General features: G+C 41.1%; 2 protein-coding genes across 4 annotated transcripts in view; one reads left to right on the forward strand and one right to left on the reverse strand.

The window, feature by feature from the left end:
* Nucleotides 1-452: 452 nt before the first annotated feature.
* Nucleotides 453-18,085, reverse strand: part of rasgrf2a (Ras protein-specific guanine nucleotide-releasing factor 2a) — a 30,703-nt gene continuing 13,070 nt past the window's right edge. Inside the window, exons 2-28 of one of the 3 annotated variants that reach the window (XM_034601338.1) lie at nucleotides 15,996-16,102; nucleotides 14,703-14,850; nucleotides 14,313-14,402; nucleotides 13,978-14,231; nucleotides 13,788-13,867; nucleotides 12,609-12,802; nucleotides 12,095-12,204; nucleotides 11,882-12,000; nucleotides 11,613-11,776; nucleotides 10,545-10,611; nucleotides 10,314-10,450; nucleotides 10,071-10,153; nucleotides 8,993-9,241; nucleotides 8,669-8,761; nucleotides 8,070-8,578; nucleotides 7,126-7,248; nucleotides 6,933-7,022; nucleotides 6,668-6,774; nucleotides 4,683-4,795; nucleotides 3,534-3,594; nucleotides 3,047-3,150; nucleotides 2,360-2,444; nucleotides 1,980-2,177; nucleotides 1,812-1,891; nucleotides 1,613-1,730; nucleotides 1,340-1,408; nucleotides 453-1,228 (exon numbers count right to left, since the gene is read on the reverse strand). In XM_034601338.1, the coding sequence (XP_034457229.1) occupies nucleotides 1,133-1,228; nucleotides 1,340-1,408; nucleotides 1,613-1,730; nucleotides 1,812-1,891; nucleotides 1,980-2,177; nucleotides 2,360-2,444; nucleotides 3,047-3,150; nucleotides 3,534-3,594; nucleotides 4,683-4,795; nucleotides 6,668-6,774; nucleotides 6,933-7,022; nucleotides 7,126-7,248; nucleotides 8,070-8,578; nucleotides 8,669-8,761; nucleotides 8,993-9,241; nucleotides 10,071-10,153; nucleotides 10,314-10,450; nucleotides 10,545-10,611; nucleotides 11,613-11,776; nucleotides 11,882-12,000; nucleotides 12,095-12,204; nucleotides 12,609-12,802; nucleotides 13,788-13,867; nucleotides 13,978-14,231; nucleotides 14,313-14,402; nucleotides 14,703-14,850; nucleotides 15,996-16,102 (3,648 nt within the window). In that variant the 3' untranslated portion in view covers nucleotides 453-1,132. Of the gene's footprint in view, nucleotides 1,229-1,339; nucleotides 1,409-1,612; nucleotides 1,731-1,811; nucleotides 1,892-1,979; nucleotides 2,178-2,359; nucleotides 2,445-3,046; nucleotides 3,151-3,533; nucleotides 3,595-4,682; nucleotides 4,796-6,667; nucleotides 6,775-6,932; nucleotides 7,023-7,122; nucleotides 7,249-8,069; nucleotides 8,579-8,668; nucleotides 8,762-8,992; nucleotides 9,242-10,070; nucleotides 10,154-10,313; nucleotides 10,451-10,544; nucleotides 10,612-11,612; nucleotides 11,777-11,881; nucleotides 12,001-12,094; nucleotides 12,205-12,608; nucleotides 12,803-13,787; nucleotides 13,868-13,977; nucleotides 14,232-14,312; nucleotides 14,403-14,702; nucleotides 14,851-15,995; nucleotides 16,103-18,085 lie in introns of all 3 variants that reach the window. The other 2 variants (XM_034601337.1, XM_034601339.1) reach the window with 2 other exon arrangements.
* The window catches only part of ankrd34ba (ankyrin repeat domain 34Ba), a 28,523-nt gene continuing 27,971 nt past the window's right edge, over nucleotides 17,534-18,085 (forward strand). Inside the window, 1 exon segment of the mRNA XM_034601348.1 lies at nucleotides 17,534-17,592. The gene's annotated coding sequence lies outside the window, so the exon portion shown is untranslated.

Raw genomic sequence — 18,085 nt, forward strand, 5'->3', positions numbered from 1 at the left:
ATGTTTTCAAGCAATTTTTGCTGTAACATGCAACAGAATATAAACTGGAACAACACAAAAAAATTGTGTCAACAAATGAATGCAGATATAAAAATGTTGAAATGAAGCCCAAGCCAACATCTCCTGTGACTGTGAGCATCAACAACACTAACAGACATACGAGTCAGTACAAATTCAGGTAGATTAAATATTTGAACTGTACTCTGTACAGCTGTTTAGGTAACCCAGTGTATGTCTACACATACAAATCCTTCACACAACAGGCTGGATTAACAAGAGACACACTCAGCCAAGGACCCAGACTCTCAGATCCCAAAAACCCTGTGTTGAAGACATTTGGGTGTCAAGACCATTATTATTTCTTTATAAAAGCTCCCAGGAACAATGTTCTGTGGGGAAAATGTTTGCATGGTGTCAACAATAAAAATAGCAGAATACCCTAACCCTTTTTATGGAAGATATTCTTTAGGAAAATTCTAGAGGATACGACTGGAACAGTCCACTACAGAGAATTTAGCATTATGGGTTGTGTCTCTAAAGGCTGGTGTCATGTGTTTTGTTGTCACATAGAAAACAAAAGAAATGACCACAACATACGTTTACATCCCGTGTAGCTGCTGAGCTTCCATGGTGCGTCTTGGGAAATGAATTCGGAAGCAGCCGCACCGCGAAGTGGGGCCTCGCAATATACCAGCATACAGACATTGTACACGTCACACAGGGACGGTTAACACGGGCCCAGCAGCTCACTTGGTCCCTCAAGCAGGTTCATCTGGCCATGATCATACGAACAATACAAAACTCATCGGTCATGTTTATGTGCAAGACTACAGAGGCAGATTGTTTGGTATGTACAGTGTGGTAGCAGCAACTGGTTACTTTCTAGTGCCACTTTCAGTAGCTAACATGTTGTTTCTACAGTCATTACTGTACGATTGTATGGCAGAGTTGTGTATGTTTCACAGTCCATTCTGTTTACTATAATATACACATCAGATATTCATACAACAAGGCACATTTTCTCCTGAGTTTCCTAAGAACAATAACTTGCAGTGTTTCCTGCCTTATCTTAAATTGTTGGCCTGTGTTTATGCTGGAAAACATGGTTGTTTGTGTGTATTTAAAGATGTGACTAGCCAGGTGGTACCCGGGGTTCAATCTTCAGTGACAGCTCATAGAGGGTATCTTCATCCATCACTAGCGTCTTATCCAGGAGGAACTGAGTCACCTGGGGGGGGGGGGGGGACGGAAGAGACAGTTAAAATTCAATCATTCATTCCACAAAAAGAAAATTGTAATGTTAAAGGGCAGTGGTTTCAAAGGTATTTTTTGGACGCACCTTGGGTTGGTGCTCTATCCTGTAAGGTGCTTGCTGGAACTGACGAATCTCCCGGATGATATGAGAAATCTGAGAGAGCAGAGGCAGTTTTCCGTCAACAGGTCAAGACAAAGCTTTAGAATAACAGGGTTCTAAGCTGATGCTAAAGGTTTCACAGTCAAACTCTCACTGAACACAGTAACACCATGAAAAGAAATGGATAGAAGCTATTCTTTTTCAAACACTGTGTGCTGTGCACACTGCTTCAACATGTGTAGAAGACTATCTTGTTACCATCCTCATCTTGGAGAAGTTGACCAGGCCCTCCTCAGTGAAGTTGGGTGTTCCTTCCTCAATGAAAGCCAGGTCAGTCAGGTACATGCCCAGGTAGGGCACACATGGCGGGTTACAGCTACAAACACACACACACATACAAACTTTAGACTGGATTTACCCATGGAACAATCTGCCTCTGAGAATTAGGTGGATTTACTTTTTTAGAGTCTCTCTGAGATTCTTGAACCTCCCCTCTGATGACACCGTCTTCTGCAGCCTGTCCATCAGCGCCTTCGTCTAGAAAGCAACAAATTTACAAATGACAAAATTGCACAAAAAAACATCATGTGGATGGATAACAGCTATTTGATGAGGGGATATCAACCTGTTTGCAGACTTTGGCCCAGGTTTTCTTCAGCCTGTAGATGGCACTGCGGTTGAGAGCTGAGGTGATCTCCAGCACGCCGTTGTAGTTGTTGAGGCAGCGACAGATATCAGCCACCGCCAGCCATTTCTCTATGGAGCTGGCCCTGGAGCCCACGTCAGTGTGGGTCATGATCTGAGACGCCACCAGGTTGCTCATCTGTAGAGAGAGGGACACTTCAAATGCTTAATGTGACGTCAAAGGTAAATGACCCCCGTGGGAATATGGTGAATATGTACCTCAGTATAAATTAAACTGCAAAAGCTTATGACAGCTTTTGTGTCTAATGAATATAACATCATAACCAGGTTACACTCAGTGGGAGCAACACAAAGTCTTACATCATTAAAGTGCTGGCTGGTCTTCATGATGTACGGAGTCCTCTCAGTTTTGTCGATCTTCATCCAGCCCTGACCGAGGAACTCCCTGCAGGACAGGAAACCTTCAGCATCGTACACACACTTGTTTGTCCACATCAGCCTCAGGTCACTCCACGATCACCTCACCCCTGCACGATGGCTACTTCACCTAAACTGTTTGTTTTTTCATCTGTCCAGTTTCCCTGTTTATGTTTTCAGTTGAACTACAAAGTTTGTATGTTTCTCTGTTTTACCATTTTGCTTCTTGAGTTATTGGATATTCTGTTTTTGGAGTTATGGATTTTCTTGGCCTACCTGCCTGCAAACTGTAAGCCTGCTTTGTGTTAGTGAAATTCACCAAATCTCTTGAACCGTGCCTGCTTTTGGGTCCTGCTAATGGCAATCTAACAGTTCAACTAAAGTTTTAAAGATTACTGAATTTTTATGATTCATCATTAATTCTAAGTATATCATGAAGTGTGGATTTTCACTATTGTTGGTACCAAATTACATTGTTTTTTTTCTAGGAAACATTCATGAAACTGGCCAGGAAGGTACAGACCTGTATAATAATGAGTTACCAAGATGTGTTTCTCTCTACATTGACTATTTTGTTTAGTTCACTTTGCTGTTTCAAACCACTTTGTGTGATGCAGTGGATGCACTTACTCATAGGGAATACCCCTGAACACAATGTGATCCAGCAGTGTGATCTGTTCTGCCATTTCCATCGCCGACAGAGACTCAAAACACTCAGCTTTAGGACTCTCCGCCTAAAGACACACACACAAAACCCACCACAAATAATAAAATATTTGTACAATATGTATTTGAATGTTTACAGAATTAGATAATGATATTATCATAATATTTCAAAGAACTACGGTAGCACACAAACACAAATTTAACTTTGTGTACTGGGAAACTAGCTATCAGTGTTGAGGGTTGTGACACTAGTGCCCGGTAACTACAACTGGTGCTTTTCCCTGAGGGAGCAACATGATTCTTACCACGATGAAGTGTAGCAGGGGACAGCTTTTCTGTTCCATGATCAGGAGACAAATGATTTAAACAGTTGCTAGGAGCTTTATTTAGTAAAAGCTATTCTACATGAGTAAATCCCTACTGGGATGTAATAACAGGTGGAAATACTGACCATTTGTAATATGTCCTCTATCTTCAGCTGAGCATCGTCTTGGTCTTCTTGAGAAAGGGCACTGAACAGCAAAGCAGAGGAACTATGTCAACTTTATTTCTATAGTGCCTTTCAAAACCAGAGTTACAAGGTGGAAATAAGCATAATGGCTATGAATATGCACATTTGCACACCACGTACACTGCACTATGTACGTCTTCAGTTTTAATATGCAATTTCTATACACTATTTAATCAATTTTTCATATTTTATCATTTTTATTTATTTATTTCATCTTTGTTAAGAGACATTAAGTTATATAACACTTAAAATGCTGCTTGCTGTTGATGCCCCTAAGCTATGGAATAGTCTCCTGTCCCACATTAGGTCTTATCCTACTATCGACAGTTTTAATCTTAAAAACCTACTTTTTTCATCTTTCTATTAATTCAGTCGGATTCTGCTGATGTGTCTCTGTTTGTCACATTTACTTTATCTTGAGACTTTTATTGCATCTTCCTCTTATATATATATACATCCAAATTATTGAGTATTACTGAGTATTAAAATGACAATAAAGATGCGAGGAGCTCCCGATATGAATGGATTTCCTGTTGTTCCTTTAAAAATACAAGATACAGATTTTAGGTTTAATAAATTGAAGTAATAAAATATGAACTACTACCAAGATTTGATGAATGTTAATCAAACAGGGTCAATTAAAAAAAAAACCTACAAACAAATACAGAGATTTGTGAATGTAACAAGGCGAGCAAAAGAAGCATTGTATAGATTGATCAGTAAATCACTTTGAACAGAAGTATTTGTTGAAATTAAAATTTCCAATTAAGATAAATGCATATATTATATATATATGCATTTGCATGACGTTTTGATGTCATTAACCAACTTGGAAAAATCATGTGTTTACTGAAATTTGTTTTCAGAACATTCAATGGTGTCATGTTATTAAAGGAAATCAAAAGAACTGATATAACAGCAGAAAAACATAATACAATAATTATTAAATTCTTGTTTGTGGAACGGGGGACAATTAACCACAAATATATGCAAATAATGTCCCCATAAACCTTAATTAGTTTAAAATGCAGTTTCTATTTTCCTATTTTCGTTATGAATGGATACAGTTTTAGTGTGGGGACTCTGCACCTTAATATGTTTGCTGTAGCTTTCCTCTCTTGCGGCAGCAGGTCTGGATCCCGCAGCACCTCCTCCAGGAGACTGATCACCCCCATCTTCAGTTCACTGTTCATGTCAAAGTCCTGATGGACAAACACATTTATACACATTATGTAACTGAGTTACAGTTATGCCACATGATTGCACATTTGCACTTGAGCTCATCAAACTGAATTAAAAACACATCAACCACTAGAGGAGATTGTAGAACTACCTTTTACAATCAGACTCATCGAGCAGCACATACCTGGAACACTGTACTCATAGAACTAACTAGAAAATCACAACTATAAACTAATTCTCCAGTTCTGTAAAACAATGGTTACTGGATACTCAAACATGTCATCATCTGCAATAGTTTTGTCATCGTCATTTTAATTCGTATTCATTCTTATTTTAATTCTTTTCCTCCTTTTAATTGTCTAATTTTTACTAACTGTTGAATACTGTGGGTTTTTCACTCACCCACTTAGCGTTTTCTAATCCTTTGGATATTTGTGCTGTCCATGTGCCTATGTGTTTTTGTCTATGTATATACTATAATATAGACTGTCATTCTATGAACTGGCTGTGCTTTGTGTCTGTATATGTGATTATGGGTTTGTTATGCGTGTCTAAGTGTTAGCTGCAAGTTTGTTGTCTGGTTGTTTGTTCATTTGTTTACTGTTTGTTTGTTTTCTTCTTAACATCAACCTGCCAGGGGACCGCAGATGAAATTATGTTTTAAAGGCTAACTCTGGTACATTAATATGAACCATTGTGCTCATATTCATTCATTTAATTTAGTAAGTAAGTAAAGTACAAGTAAAGTAAAGTTTGACTACCTTTTTGTACAATGATAAGATCTTCGTGATTATATTAGTTTTATATTAGTTTGCCCCACGACACTCACCCACTCAATGTAAGAACTATTTAACACTTCAGCACTCATCACTGCCCACAAACCGCGAGGTCTCCCACATGGAGCCGGAGCCACGTTTTCAATCAATCAGAACAAATAATAAATGTTCACTTTTCACACAACATCCAGGTACAGAAATAGAATCTTATATAATCTGGAATGAAAATGATCGTCCTGTAGTATCCCTAGGGACGAGGCTGACCTTTCTGCATGCTTCCTGGGTGGGAGAAAAGACACGCAGAGCAAAGAGCACCTCCACCAGGGAATAGTGACAGGAGAGGGGGGGAGGGGGGCTGATGGCAATGAAAACAGATCACAACAGACTCTTTCAGGTGAACTCTAAGTCATGTCATGGACAGAGAAGTAGACACAAGCTTCTTTACAGAGCTGTGAAGAACCAGGGTTAATAGTAAAGTGGTATTGTAAACAAACAGTCGAGGACAGGCGCAGGGCGTTGGGGTAGAAAACATCCTCACAATCATTAAAGCTTATCTACAACATTTTTAAACTCAAAATAAATAGATGCTGGAAACTTGTGAAAATACAATTAAATGTGAATTTGTATGTGACCGCACTAAACCACTGACAGACGTCTGTCAACCAACAAGTCGCATCAGCTAGTGGCAGTGGTCTGGCTGCATGAGGAGATGCACAGCCAGGAGAGACATTAAGATCCCAATTTTGAAATAAAAGTTAAAGGACCAGCCTGTAGGATTTACTGACATCTTGTGGTGCAGTGTTTGACATTTCAACAAGAACCAAGTGAATGCGTATGTAGGAAAACCTATGGCAACATCAGGCAACATAAAAATCTGAGAGGACCTAGTGTTCTGGGCTACCAGCTTTCCTTCATGGGATAATGAACCTGTTTTAACTCTTTACTTTGGCCATTTTTGCCATTAAAGCACAAAAAACCCTTTTTGTGTTGATTTCAAAAGCTCTCAAGTCATTCCAGGTTTATCTTGTACCCTTTTAAACTTGTATCTATTTATTTTGATTTACCCGGTCTCACTGATGACCTCTCTCAGAATCCGTTCACGCTGTGTGGACTCACCTGGGAGTGTTTGGAAACCCAGTGTCTCAGCACATTGAGAACTCTGTTGGTTGCAGCTCTGCGGATGATGAATTCTTTGTCACAGGTCTTCTCAGAATTACTGAAACCTGGGAGAAATCAAATGAAAAGATCAGGCTAACGATTTCACACAATTTAACAGCTGACTAACTTTAATTACTGGCAAACATTGGAGCTAAAGTTCCAACGAAACAGCATTTCTCTGCCCCAGCTGTGGGTCTTTTTGACCTTCTCTTGGCGTGCTCACCCTGGGAGCTGCTATGCCCAGCAGCAGCGGTGGCGATGGCAAACGCAGAAGCTGGCGACATTGTACAGCGAGAGTTCTCTCCTGGTGAGACTGCAAGACATTAGAAACAGTGTAAAACACCAGACAGAGACACAGCGGCACATTGCCGGCTCTGCGTGCGTAGAATGAGATGTGTGGGTCCATGTTGCACCACCTGACTGTCGGTAGCGGAGGTGCCTCGGCGTCGAAGGGGATCGACAGGGAGACATGTCGCCCGGCTCACTGCTAGCAGGCATTTCAGGAAGAAACTTGTCCAGAGATACTGTCTCCAAGACAGCTGTTGGGAAAAAAGAAGTCACAAAACATCTGTATTGATTATGTGATATATGATCAGTTCTGTAATCAACAGACGTTATTGTCTGTTAACGACAAACCCAAACGCATGATAAATAATCAAACAGATGCATTCTCACTTTTCTAAACAATTAAGGATCAATTTTATCACCAAGTTAAAAACTATATGGACAAAAAGAATACAGATAATTACAACATGTTTGATATAATGCAAACGTCATTGTCCATGTCAGAGTATCATGACAGTGTGTTGCTCATCTGTATCTTGGAAATACTGAATCACAACCTGCTGAATTTTGTTATTCACCCATCCAAGATGTCATTTTCCTCTCAGAAGCCACTTTATTTATCTCTTTATTTTCCGTTCCTCTACAACCTGACCCAGTGCTCTGCTGCTGTTGTCATAGTGAACACGCTGCAGCCAGATGGTGATCTAAGAGCTCTATTATTCCTCTGTAGGGTAATGGTGACCCATTTATGTCTCTCGTTCATGAGTCGTTTTTCTGCTGACAGACTGTATCTGTGATGTGTCCGATTCAAGTATAATATTGAAATAAATGTATCTATTCATACTTTCAGAACTTGATGTCACCTTTGCTGTAGGTGGCTCTTATTTAAAATTAGATGTAAGAGGAAAGATGAGCTATCTAAACTTTATGCATTTACCTGTTTCTAAAACACAACATCATAACAGAACAACAGTATGTGTGAGTGGACACATAAGGTGTGTGCACACACATGTGCTGATGTTCACATGGGATTGACTGAGTGTGAATCACATGCTCCTCTGTTGCGGCTACACACCCCTGCGGATGCTTCGCCTCAGCTTCCCACAGAAGGCGTCGATGCGAGGCATCTCTCCGCTGATGTCCTCCCCTGCAGCTGGGCTCAGGTCTGGGGAGCTGGGACCACGGCTGAGGTCCAGTGGGGCCTTGGTGGAGATGGGGGGTGGCGACGACATCCCAGAGGTCTGGGGGAAGCTGGGAGAGCGTGTGGAGGTGTGAGGAGGGAAGGAAAAGCCGGAAGGGGGCCGGCTTGAGCTTGGAGGAGGAGAGGAGATGGAGGGGCAGTGACTGGAGGTGGGGGAGTTGGCTGCAGAGGACGAGGGGGTAGGAGACAAGTCCAAGGCTCCCACTTTCGCACTGATCTGGGAGCTGAGGGAGAGCTTACGGCAGTGGACGGGGGAGGAGGTGCGAGAGGGGATGCAGAGGGGAGGGGGAGAGGAGAACTTGCGGCAGAGCCTCGGGGATTTGTTGTTCAAGTTGTCTGCTCCCCACGTGCCCTGGTTGGTCGCGAAGAAGAGCTCCAGAGACCTGAGGGACAGAGAAAGAGCTGATAGTTGTCGCTACATCTTTCACAAAAGTTGGTTCAAGTCAGTCACCAGTCCTACTCATGGTGTTTACTTGGTCTGGTCCAATGCAAGCTGCGTGATCTTCAGACTGTAGTCAGGACAGAGGGACATGATGGACAGACGATCACATGAATGTTGCTCGACCCTGTGACAGTGACAGGACGAAGAGGAGGAGGAGGAGGAGGAGGAGGAGGAGGAGGAGGAGGTGTATGGCAGGGTGACAGATGAAGAAAGGAGGAGTAGAAAACATTGAAATGGAAAGATGGAGTGAACGATAAGATGTACTGTGGGCTGCCATGCATGAGTCTGTTCAATGAGAGGAGGGGGAATGACAATGGATAAATGTTACATTCACAGAATCAGTGGTCCGTTGTACCTGACAGGTATGGAGGTAAATGGCTTCTTGTAAATGACGGCCAGCTTGTCGATGACCACGGCAGCCGTGGTGAAGATCCTGTAAGTGTGGAGGAAGGTGTTGAGGAAATCTATGGAGAGGAAGCGCAGATCTGTCAGCCGTTCCAGCAGACGCTCCACGCTGGCGTATCGGATCTGTGGAACCTTGCAGGAGTTGAGAGTCTTGCTGAAGCAGATGTCAATGTCGTCTTTATGCAGGCGAGCATCAGACCTTGAGGAGAAAAATACCACGGTCGTTACTATTCTCCACGTTGAGTTAAAAACTAAGGATGTTCTACTTTTTTCTCCTTTTGAACAGATCTTCTCTCACAGGCGTTCAGCCTCAAGCCTATTGAAAGCAAATCATGTTTAAAAACAAAAAACTGATCACAAATCTATGTGTCTTTGTCTTCTGGTGTGTTTGTCACCTCTGCCATTGAGGTTGTGTTTTCGTCCGTCTGTTTGTTTGTCTGCTACTTAACAGGATTACGCTAAACTACTGTGCAGTGATTTCCTGCTCTGCAGCTACTCACTCTAGTTTTGAGCAAACGCTACTCATGTGGAAACAGTGCAGTGATTGAGGACTATTTTCAGCAGTGGATTAATCCACATTTTGTGCTGTGGTGAGTATTTGTGGAAACAAAGGAGCTCTATGGCCCAGAGGGGAAAGTTACATCAGGCTTAAGTACGGGGAGAGTGGTGGGATACATTCATCATAGCTGTATGAAAAAGACTGACAGACAATTGAATTGTTGATTATTTAAATTAATGGAAGTAATGTCTGATGTTGTACCTGTATTCATGTCTATTTTTAATTAAAAATATGGATTTTTAAAAATAAATAAAAAAGGATTATTTTTGTTTGTGTGTTGCAACATTTCACTCATTCATTCAGTTACAATAAGTTAAATCTGTATCACACAGTAAGGACAAAATACTTTCAGCAAAACAAAACCTGATTACAAAACAGAAATATAGAGATTATCGGACAAACTAATCTCCACTGTTACAGTTTGAAATCTTCCTCCATATTAAAATGTCAGAAAATCCTCTTTTCTTACTTGATCATGTGCGGCACAGAAACTTTGGAGTTCTCCTCAAACACACTGGTCATCAAGCCGTTACATCGGATATTATCAATGCACTGAGACAGAGAGCAGAGACACACGAGACTCAGTCAGTTCTCTTTAATCCCACATCTGGGATCAGAAATCCGGGTTACTTGACTTCTTCTCATCATTTAAAATCCATTTGCCTTGTGTGCTGCTGATCCACCAGCTTTGAGACACACAATCTCATCGTACCTGGCTGATGTCGCTGGTCCACGCAGCCTTTTCTTGGCGGGAAGGAGCCAGGAGGACAACAGAGAAGCACTGGCCGTCAGGAGGTTCCACCACAACTTTAAACTCCAGATGGTTGAAGCCCTGACCTGCTGCGTTGTCTACAAAATGAACACAGGCCCGCAGCTCAGTTAACTGACACTGGACTGGAAATAAACGTCAGGCTCAGGTAGGATTTGGAATACAGCTACTCACAGTCCTCATCACTGGCATCCAGTTCTTCAATGAGAGTACACTCGATCAGAGACAACGTTCCTCCTTGCTGTTGGTGATGGGAAAAAAAAGAACAGATTTACTCGTATTTACAACCTGAGAGAACATGATGAGATTCTGTGATTTAGACATAGAAATAAAATGTTGAGAACTTTACTTTAATGAATAATCGTACATCATAACAGCTGCCAATTCATCTTTCAGTCAGTCAACTAATCTTCGCAACTAATTCAATAAACTGGTATAAGAAAATTATGTTTTGTATGTGTAAGATGGTAGCATAAGAATCTAAAAAATGTTAGTCTTTGTGGCATTTTTTCCCGGCATTCAGTGCATTACATGTCAATGATCACGTAGAAATCAGTGTTTCTGAAATACTGACTAAACTCAATTCATACTGGATTTTTTTTAGGCCTTTACCGATACTAATATAAATAATAAAATTATAAATTATCAATTTACTCTGATAATAATGTATGGACAAATTTGTACTTTGTAACAAAGACAATATTTTATGACGGCTCCTTAAAATTTATTTTTATATGTATCATAAAAAATAAATATAAATGCTGCCTATAAACTCTTAACTATAATAAATATTAATTCATGATTGAAGTAGTGTTGAAGAAAGGCAGTAATGAACATCAATTGCATCTACTAATGTTAGCGTGATGCTACAGGAAAACCTCCAAACTTATTATGTATTTATGTTAAAAGATTGAACTCTGATCAAAAATTCATTTTTGTAAGTATTGCATGTAACATCATTTTGTGTATGGACTCCTAATTCATGCATATTTGAATGTGTCTGTGAGAGGTTAAAATTGGCTGGAGGATGCATCTGACTCATGTGTGTGTGTGCAGTGAGACACACATTCATTTGACTTTACATTCAATGCCTCATTAGGCTATGAAAATTAGCAACAGGTGTTGAAGAAAGGCGAAACAGACATTTTGAATTTACATAAAAGAAACAAAAATCTGCAGAACTCATTGAGACGGTTATTTCCAGTGTAGCGGAATGAACATCTGTGGACAGGTGAGGCTGACCTTGAGCAAGTGGAGCTTTCCTCCAGATGTTCGGGTGCAGATGAGGAAGTGCTTGGTAAACAGAAAGCACTGCCTCTCTCCCTCCTTCCTCAGCGAGAGGGAGCCCAGGCGCACTTTGCTGAGCATGCCCCGCTCGCTGCTGGACGGCAACTGGATGAGAGAGCCTGGCCACAGAGAGAGTGAGTTAAAAGAGATGGAGAATGGTCATAAAGGATTTGGTGGCGTCAGAGAGAGAGAGATGGTGTTGTGTTGTAGGTGAGGCGGCTCACCTTGTCTGACGAAGGTCTGGCTTGTGTCTAACAGGATGTCACAGCCCTCGACAATCATCCTCTCTATCGCCAGATTCTTCCTGATGTTCTCCGTGTCGCTCACTTCATCGTGCATCATCCTGACAGCACGACCAATCATCATCATCATCATCATCATCATCATCATCATAGTCAAGTTATCCCTTCATATCTATGGAAAGTGCACACACTTACTTTGACAGCTCCTCCAGTTTGGATTTGGCAAACTCCAGGCTCTTGCGCTCCACGTGCTCATGAGGTGTGTGTGCCAGCAGCTCATGGAGAGTGATGATGTACCGTGGAATCTAATATGTCGAATCAAAACACATTATCATACACGCATGCACAAAACATCCAACCTAATTCACGTTAGCTCACCAATGATGACGTCTTTTCAACACTAGCCTTTTTTAACATGACTCTTAAGTAGGACACTAGTATATTTTCCATCGACTGCTGTTACATACATTAGGGTTCATTGAGATAAACAGCAGATGAATCTAATTCTCCACTCAGGTGCCATTACACCACTGTAGAAGAAGGTGCATGATTTAGTGCACGAGAGCTCATCAAAGCTCAAAGTTTAATCATAATGTTGTTAAGACTTATTGAGAATTTGTTTCCTTTGTTCACTGAAGGAGCTTTTGTTGTTATAGTAGCTAATAGAGGTCTTCATTGACAATGTCTGAGGTTAAACCGTGAGCACTACCTGGAACATGGGGTAAGTGAGGAACGTCTCCAGCATGCGGCCCTCGCAGGCAGCGTTGGACTCGTACTGTTTCAGCAGCTTGTCAAAGTCTCTGTTCTGCTTACAGTTTGCCAACACCTGCAGACTGTACTGGTGGTTACGCACAAACTCCTGGTAAATGTTCAGCATGGGCAGCAGGATGTCAAACAGGTCGGCTGCGTGTGAAACAGAAAAGACAACACTCAAAGTACTGTGTGATGTTTCCCACAGCACGCAACAAGTTTTTACACTGATTTCCCTCCTTCCAGAAGGCGTTGGGTTTCAGTTCATGTGAGTGTGACATGAGCCAGAGACTGACGTTTCATTTAACCCTAAGCCTGTCACTTCTTTGCTTCTATTTACATTTAAACGACAGGTCGGGCTGTTCCTGCTGCTCTCGCTCCTCTCATCTCTCCGCCACAAGCGCAATGCATGATGGTATATATTGCTCACTGAGTAGATGGGGTGAATTTCCCCCCCTTTAATGTCCGCCCATTTGGATGCAGTTGCTAGAGTCTGCAGTGGGCACTTGTTCAAAAACTCAAGTTAGCCAACTTAGTTAGCCTACAACACAAAATCTGCATACAGCTTTGCTTGGAAATACTTTAAAAGAGATAACAATGAAAATGCAAAGTGTGTTCACTAAATAAACGAATGTGCCAGAGGTTCAGAAAACCCTTTGGATGGAAAGTGCGCAGGACCACTGGATTCATGCCTGAGCTGAAACACATCCCTGTGCAAGATGGCAGCAATATGAGGATTTATGTTCATCACTGTCCCCCCTCGCAGCTACTGCAAAGTTTGTTAAATTCCTTTTAATATTTATTAACATAAACAGTCTTCTACTGTCTTAGTAATCATTAATACCACCAAATAATATATTAAAGCTGTAAGGTTGAAAATACTTAAAACTTAATCTTAAATACAAGTTAGTTTCCCAGGATTCTTGGGATGGAGTGCTTCTGCTGCCAGGTGCAGGAAAAATATTGTTCTCTATTGTTTGTAATGCATTGAAATTATAAGTCAGTTGTGGCCTGGAAGGCAGGAGATCAATCCAAAATCGTTTTGCACTGATGTAATCACAAGCAAATTGTAATTAATGGGCTAAAACACACCACCTATATAAGGAAACCTAGCTGTAAGTTCCATGCAACTACTCACCCAAAACTAGCGTGGGCCAGTTGGCAATCCGAGCATTTAGACCTTGGTGGAAGATTTCATGCAGAAACATGATGGTCTCACTACAGAAGGAGAAACAGTCTTCTATCACTCTGAGTATGATTCTGTTTGGCCTCAACCTGAAAGTTAAAATACTTGACTGGTAAACAAAATAAAAAAAAGATGGCTGCACCTGTTGAGAAAGATGGTGCTGACGTCGTCATGACTGATGGGAGGTTTCTTGGAGCTGGCAGCCATGCGGAGTGGCCTGAGGAAGCAGTTCACCAGGATGGACAGCTGGTGGACGTACTCTGTCTCTGCCTCCACCATGTTGAAGACAATCTGGTTCCTCTTCCTCATGCTCTCGGCGTGAGGGGAGCTGATGTAGTCCTGGACAATGATCTTCCACTTTCTCCGGCACAACCAGCCACGCATGAAACTTTGCACCTGCACAGCCACAGAACAACAAGGTGTCTCTCGCTGTCCTTGATTCTCTACTTATTAATGTAAGATTATCAACAACTTTACCTTTTTGATCTTTTTAATATCGGGGTCTTCCTCCTCTTGGTTGCTCTGGTAAGGCCGAATCCTTTCCTTGGTTTTGTTCAACACTACAATCTGGCACAACAGTCTCCATGTGAATTTACCGGCACAAGGGATCAAATATTCATGACAGCATTTTAGAGGTTCAAAACAACAAATATCTCATTGCATGATAAGGAAGTAATGGTGCCCTGCTGTGCTTTCATTTAAGAGAAACATGTGCTCTAAACCCAAGTGTTTTCCCATCATGCCAGATACATTTGCATGCGCTCCGCCTGAGAGTGCGTCTAAGTGCATGTGCACATGCACATGTGCACGGCAGTAGGTGGATTTATGTGCGCATGCGCACACAGATGCGGATGCGGTCATGCATACCTCAGCTTTAAGCCTCTCAATCTCAGTGTCCTGGTCCTCCAGCTGAGTGCGAAGCTGATTGGCTGCGATCTTCTCAGTCTCCATGATCTGGACCAGGTGGATGTACTTCTGCATGAGAATCTCACGCTCAATGATGATGTCAGAGTAACTGAAGGTGACATGGGGAAATGGGAAAAAGAAAGGCACAGCGATTCAAGACATGTGGGTGAAGCATTCAGTATAATGTAACATGTAGCACGTCTAATCTGAGAAGACAGGGTAGTTACCAACTGGACAGGAGTACAAAAACAGTGTATGTGCACACAGGAAAATGTCGTCTTGCAAAAACAAGCAGGCGGTTTGAGGTGCATGATGTTTTCTACCGAATTTTAAGATAAAAATAGGGAACAGCCCCAGAGAGGAGAGTGGAGTGAAATGGAGGTCGAGTGGCGAGATCAAATCTGTGTGATGTAATCAGTGTAGCAATACAGCACCAGTGTGACCTAAATGTGAACCGCTGCGAGCAGAACACGTCCATGTGTACACAAACACACAAACACACAAACACACACACACACACACACATACACAAACAAACAAACATACACATACACCGCAGATGTGTCAAAAGCACAAAAAGCAGAAAGAATAGTTTGAGTCTCCAGCAAGTTACTTAACAACCAAACAAGTATAAACATTTGTGTATGTTTAACATGTAGGACACTTAACTATATATATATGAGAAGTGACTGGATATATAAGCAAAAATGAAATAAACAATGGCAGAGAACATTATCAGATTATTTAATTGAAAAATGCCAAGATATATTATGATCAAATACACGTAATATCCTTCACTATATGCATCTGGAAAGAGATTTTGGTGGAGACAGTAATTATAGTTTTATTTTAAGGTTGAGACCTTAAAAATTGAAGAGAAACTCAATAGTTCCCAAAACAAGCAAGCATTTGACCACCAAATTCTGATCAGTTTGTTCTTAAGTCCAAGTGAACATTCCCTCACAAAAGTAACAGCCCCTGGAAACATGAAGCCACAGGCACAGCTGTTGCCAGCGCAGAGGCCTAAAAAAACACTTTGTGTATGATCAATAATCATACACAAAGTGTCTCCAAGCAGTCTGAGTAGTTTGAGATTCACTGGAGTAATCTAAATCTGCTTTAGAATCTTATCATGTTAGTTTTAATATAAAGTCTGTAAAGCAAATATAGCTCACAAATGTAGTGCTGTGGAATACTGAGAAGTATCTCAGTACTTTAGTGTAAGTACTGCACTGCAAGGTAAACAGAATCTACCTGGCCTGCTGGATGCACTCCACCCACTCATTGCAGTCCGACTCTTCCTCTGTCCGCAGCTCCAAAGGTTTCTGTCCATCGTGGCCGAAGATGACCAGGATGTAGTGCTGCATGAGACAAAATATGGACAACGGTCAGGGGTGAATTACATTTTATACGGCGCCTCTTTAAAAAGAGTGCTCTGCTTGTATTTCCTCTACTATCCATCTTGACATGAAGCCTTATGTCTGTTACCTGTTATATGGGACAGACACTGTTGCATTAAATAATGTTCCTGATGCTTGGGGACTGTTTTTGGCAGGTGGACTGAAGCCAATGGGTTTCATAAGGGCCTGTGCACCCCCATGTGCAGCACTGACAATGACAGCAGCTTTACCGACTGGGATGCCACGTCCAGTGCTTAATGTCCAGTTTGTGGGAAATAAAGCACTTCTGTGGTCAGTGGTGGATGAAATGCTGAGATTCTGTACTTAACAAGTTGCAACAGCTCCGTATAACAATATTCTATTACAGTACATGTAAAAAACCTGCATTCCATATTGTACTAAAGAAAAGTCCTCAACTGTTGTCAGCAAAAAGTAAAAGCACTCAAAATGTCCATAACAGTTGTTCTATTATTACATAAGTGATTCATTAATATGTATGTGGATTTTTACTGTCGGAGTTGATCGAGCTGGAGCAGATCTATACGCAGTAAAACTACAGTGATGCACACTTTATGTTGAACATCATATTGTGGAACAAAAGGAACATCTAGCACATCAGTCTGTGAGTAGTTGACTTTATTATCTGTCTTATATTTTCCCACATTTGTGATATTTTCATAACTTGTGTATTTATGATTTTACATAAACTGACCACATGCTCTGAGGTCAACCCTGACTCTGAAAAAAATATTATTCGGACAAATAACTGGTTCACCCAGTCTTTAAGATCCTTTCTTGTTCAGTTTGACATAACGAGTTGTTGAAGAAATCGCGATGGCAAAAAGCAAAAAAAAAAAGATAAAATAATCACTAGAGGAGAACAGTTATCTTTAGGTGCAGAAGCACAGAGCATCTCAGCACTGTTCTGATCTCCATTTCACCTAGCAGCACTAGAACTCAGGCAGAAACATAACTAGTTTAAGAGAAGAGGTGACGACTGAGAGATTATGCTGACAGTTACTATTTTGAAATTATATCAATGCAAAAGCTTGGGACAACTATAAACACAGTTGGTGACTATTCATGTATCAATACAACAATGAAGCAGAGGAAACACACACCACTTCATATAGAATGTTTTATTACTCAGTCGTACATTTTAAATGCACTTTACATCTCAGACACTCAGTAAAGCCACATCTGTCGCTTTCATTTCATCAACATCTGCAGACTGAACACACCACTGACATTAAAACAGTCTGCGGACATCGCAGCAGTGTAAATGATGATGCAATCATTTACTGTTGAATGTATTTACCTTAGGGAAATGTAACTACATAGTCAGAAGTGTTTGACTCAACAAAGAGATTTGTAACTTTGGCCTCTACATGCGACCACTGATCAATGAACCTTTCCACACAGCACCAGCAAGGATCTGTGTGAGGATGTGAGTATGTTTCACGTCATGTTGTATGTATGTTGTACGTAAACGTGTGGAAATAGTTAAATATGCGTAAGATGTGAAGCTCCAGTTTTTTTTACAAACAATGGTAAAACTTTGTGGAGGTACTTGGGGGAAACATTTATATGATTCCAAGACTTCTAGCTATGATTGCACTGTTTGCCAATGTTGCATCCATTTTCTATACCTGCTTATCCCTGTTTGGGGTTATTGGGACATTTTAATGAGCGTATACATAATTTAGAAAGTACATGTGTGTTTATGTAAACCTGAACATGCAGACTTTGGATTTCCATGTGTTTATGCATGAACACATCCCAAAGGCGGTGGCAAAACACAATGTTTTATGTAATTGTGTTTTCAAGCGATTTCAGGAGTACTGTGTATTGTTTATTTCATAAAACATTAACTATGACTGCTGCTTGACATACAATGTAACATCCCATATTATACATCGTGTTTGGAGGCTACTGTCTATTTCA

This window comes from Hippoglossus hippoglossus, chromosome 12 (assembly GCF_009819705.1).
Source record: "Hippoglossus hippoglossus isolate fHipHip1 chromosome 12, fHipHip1.pri, whole genome shotgun sequence".
NCBI lineage: Eukaryota > Metazoa > Chordata > Actinopteri > Pleuronectiformes > Pleuronectidae > Hippoglossus > Hippoglossus hippoglossus.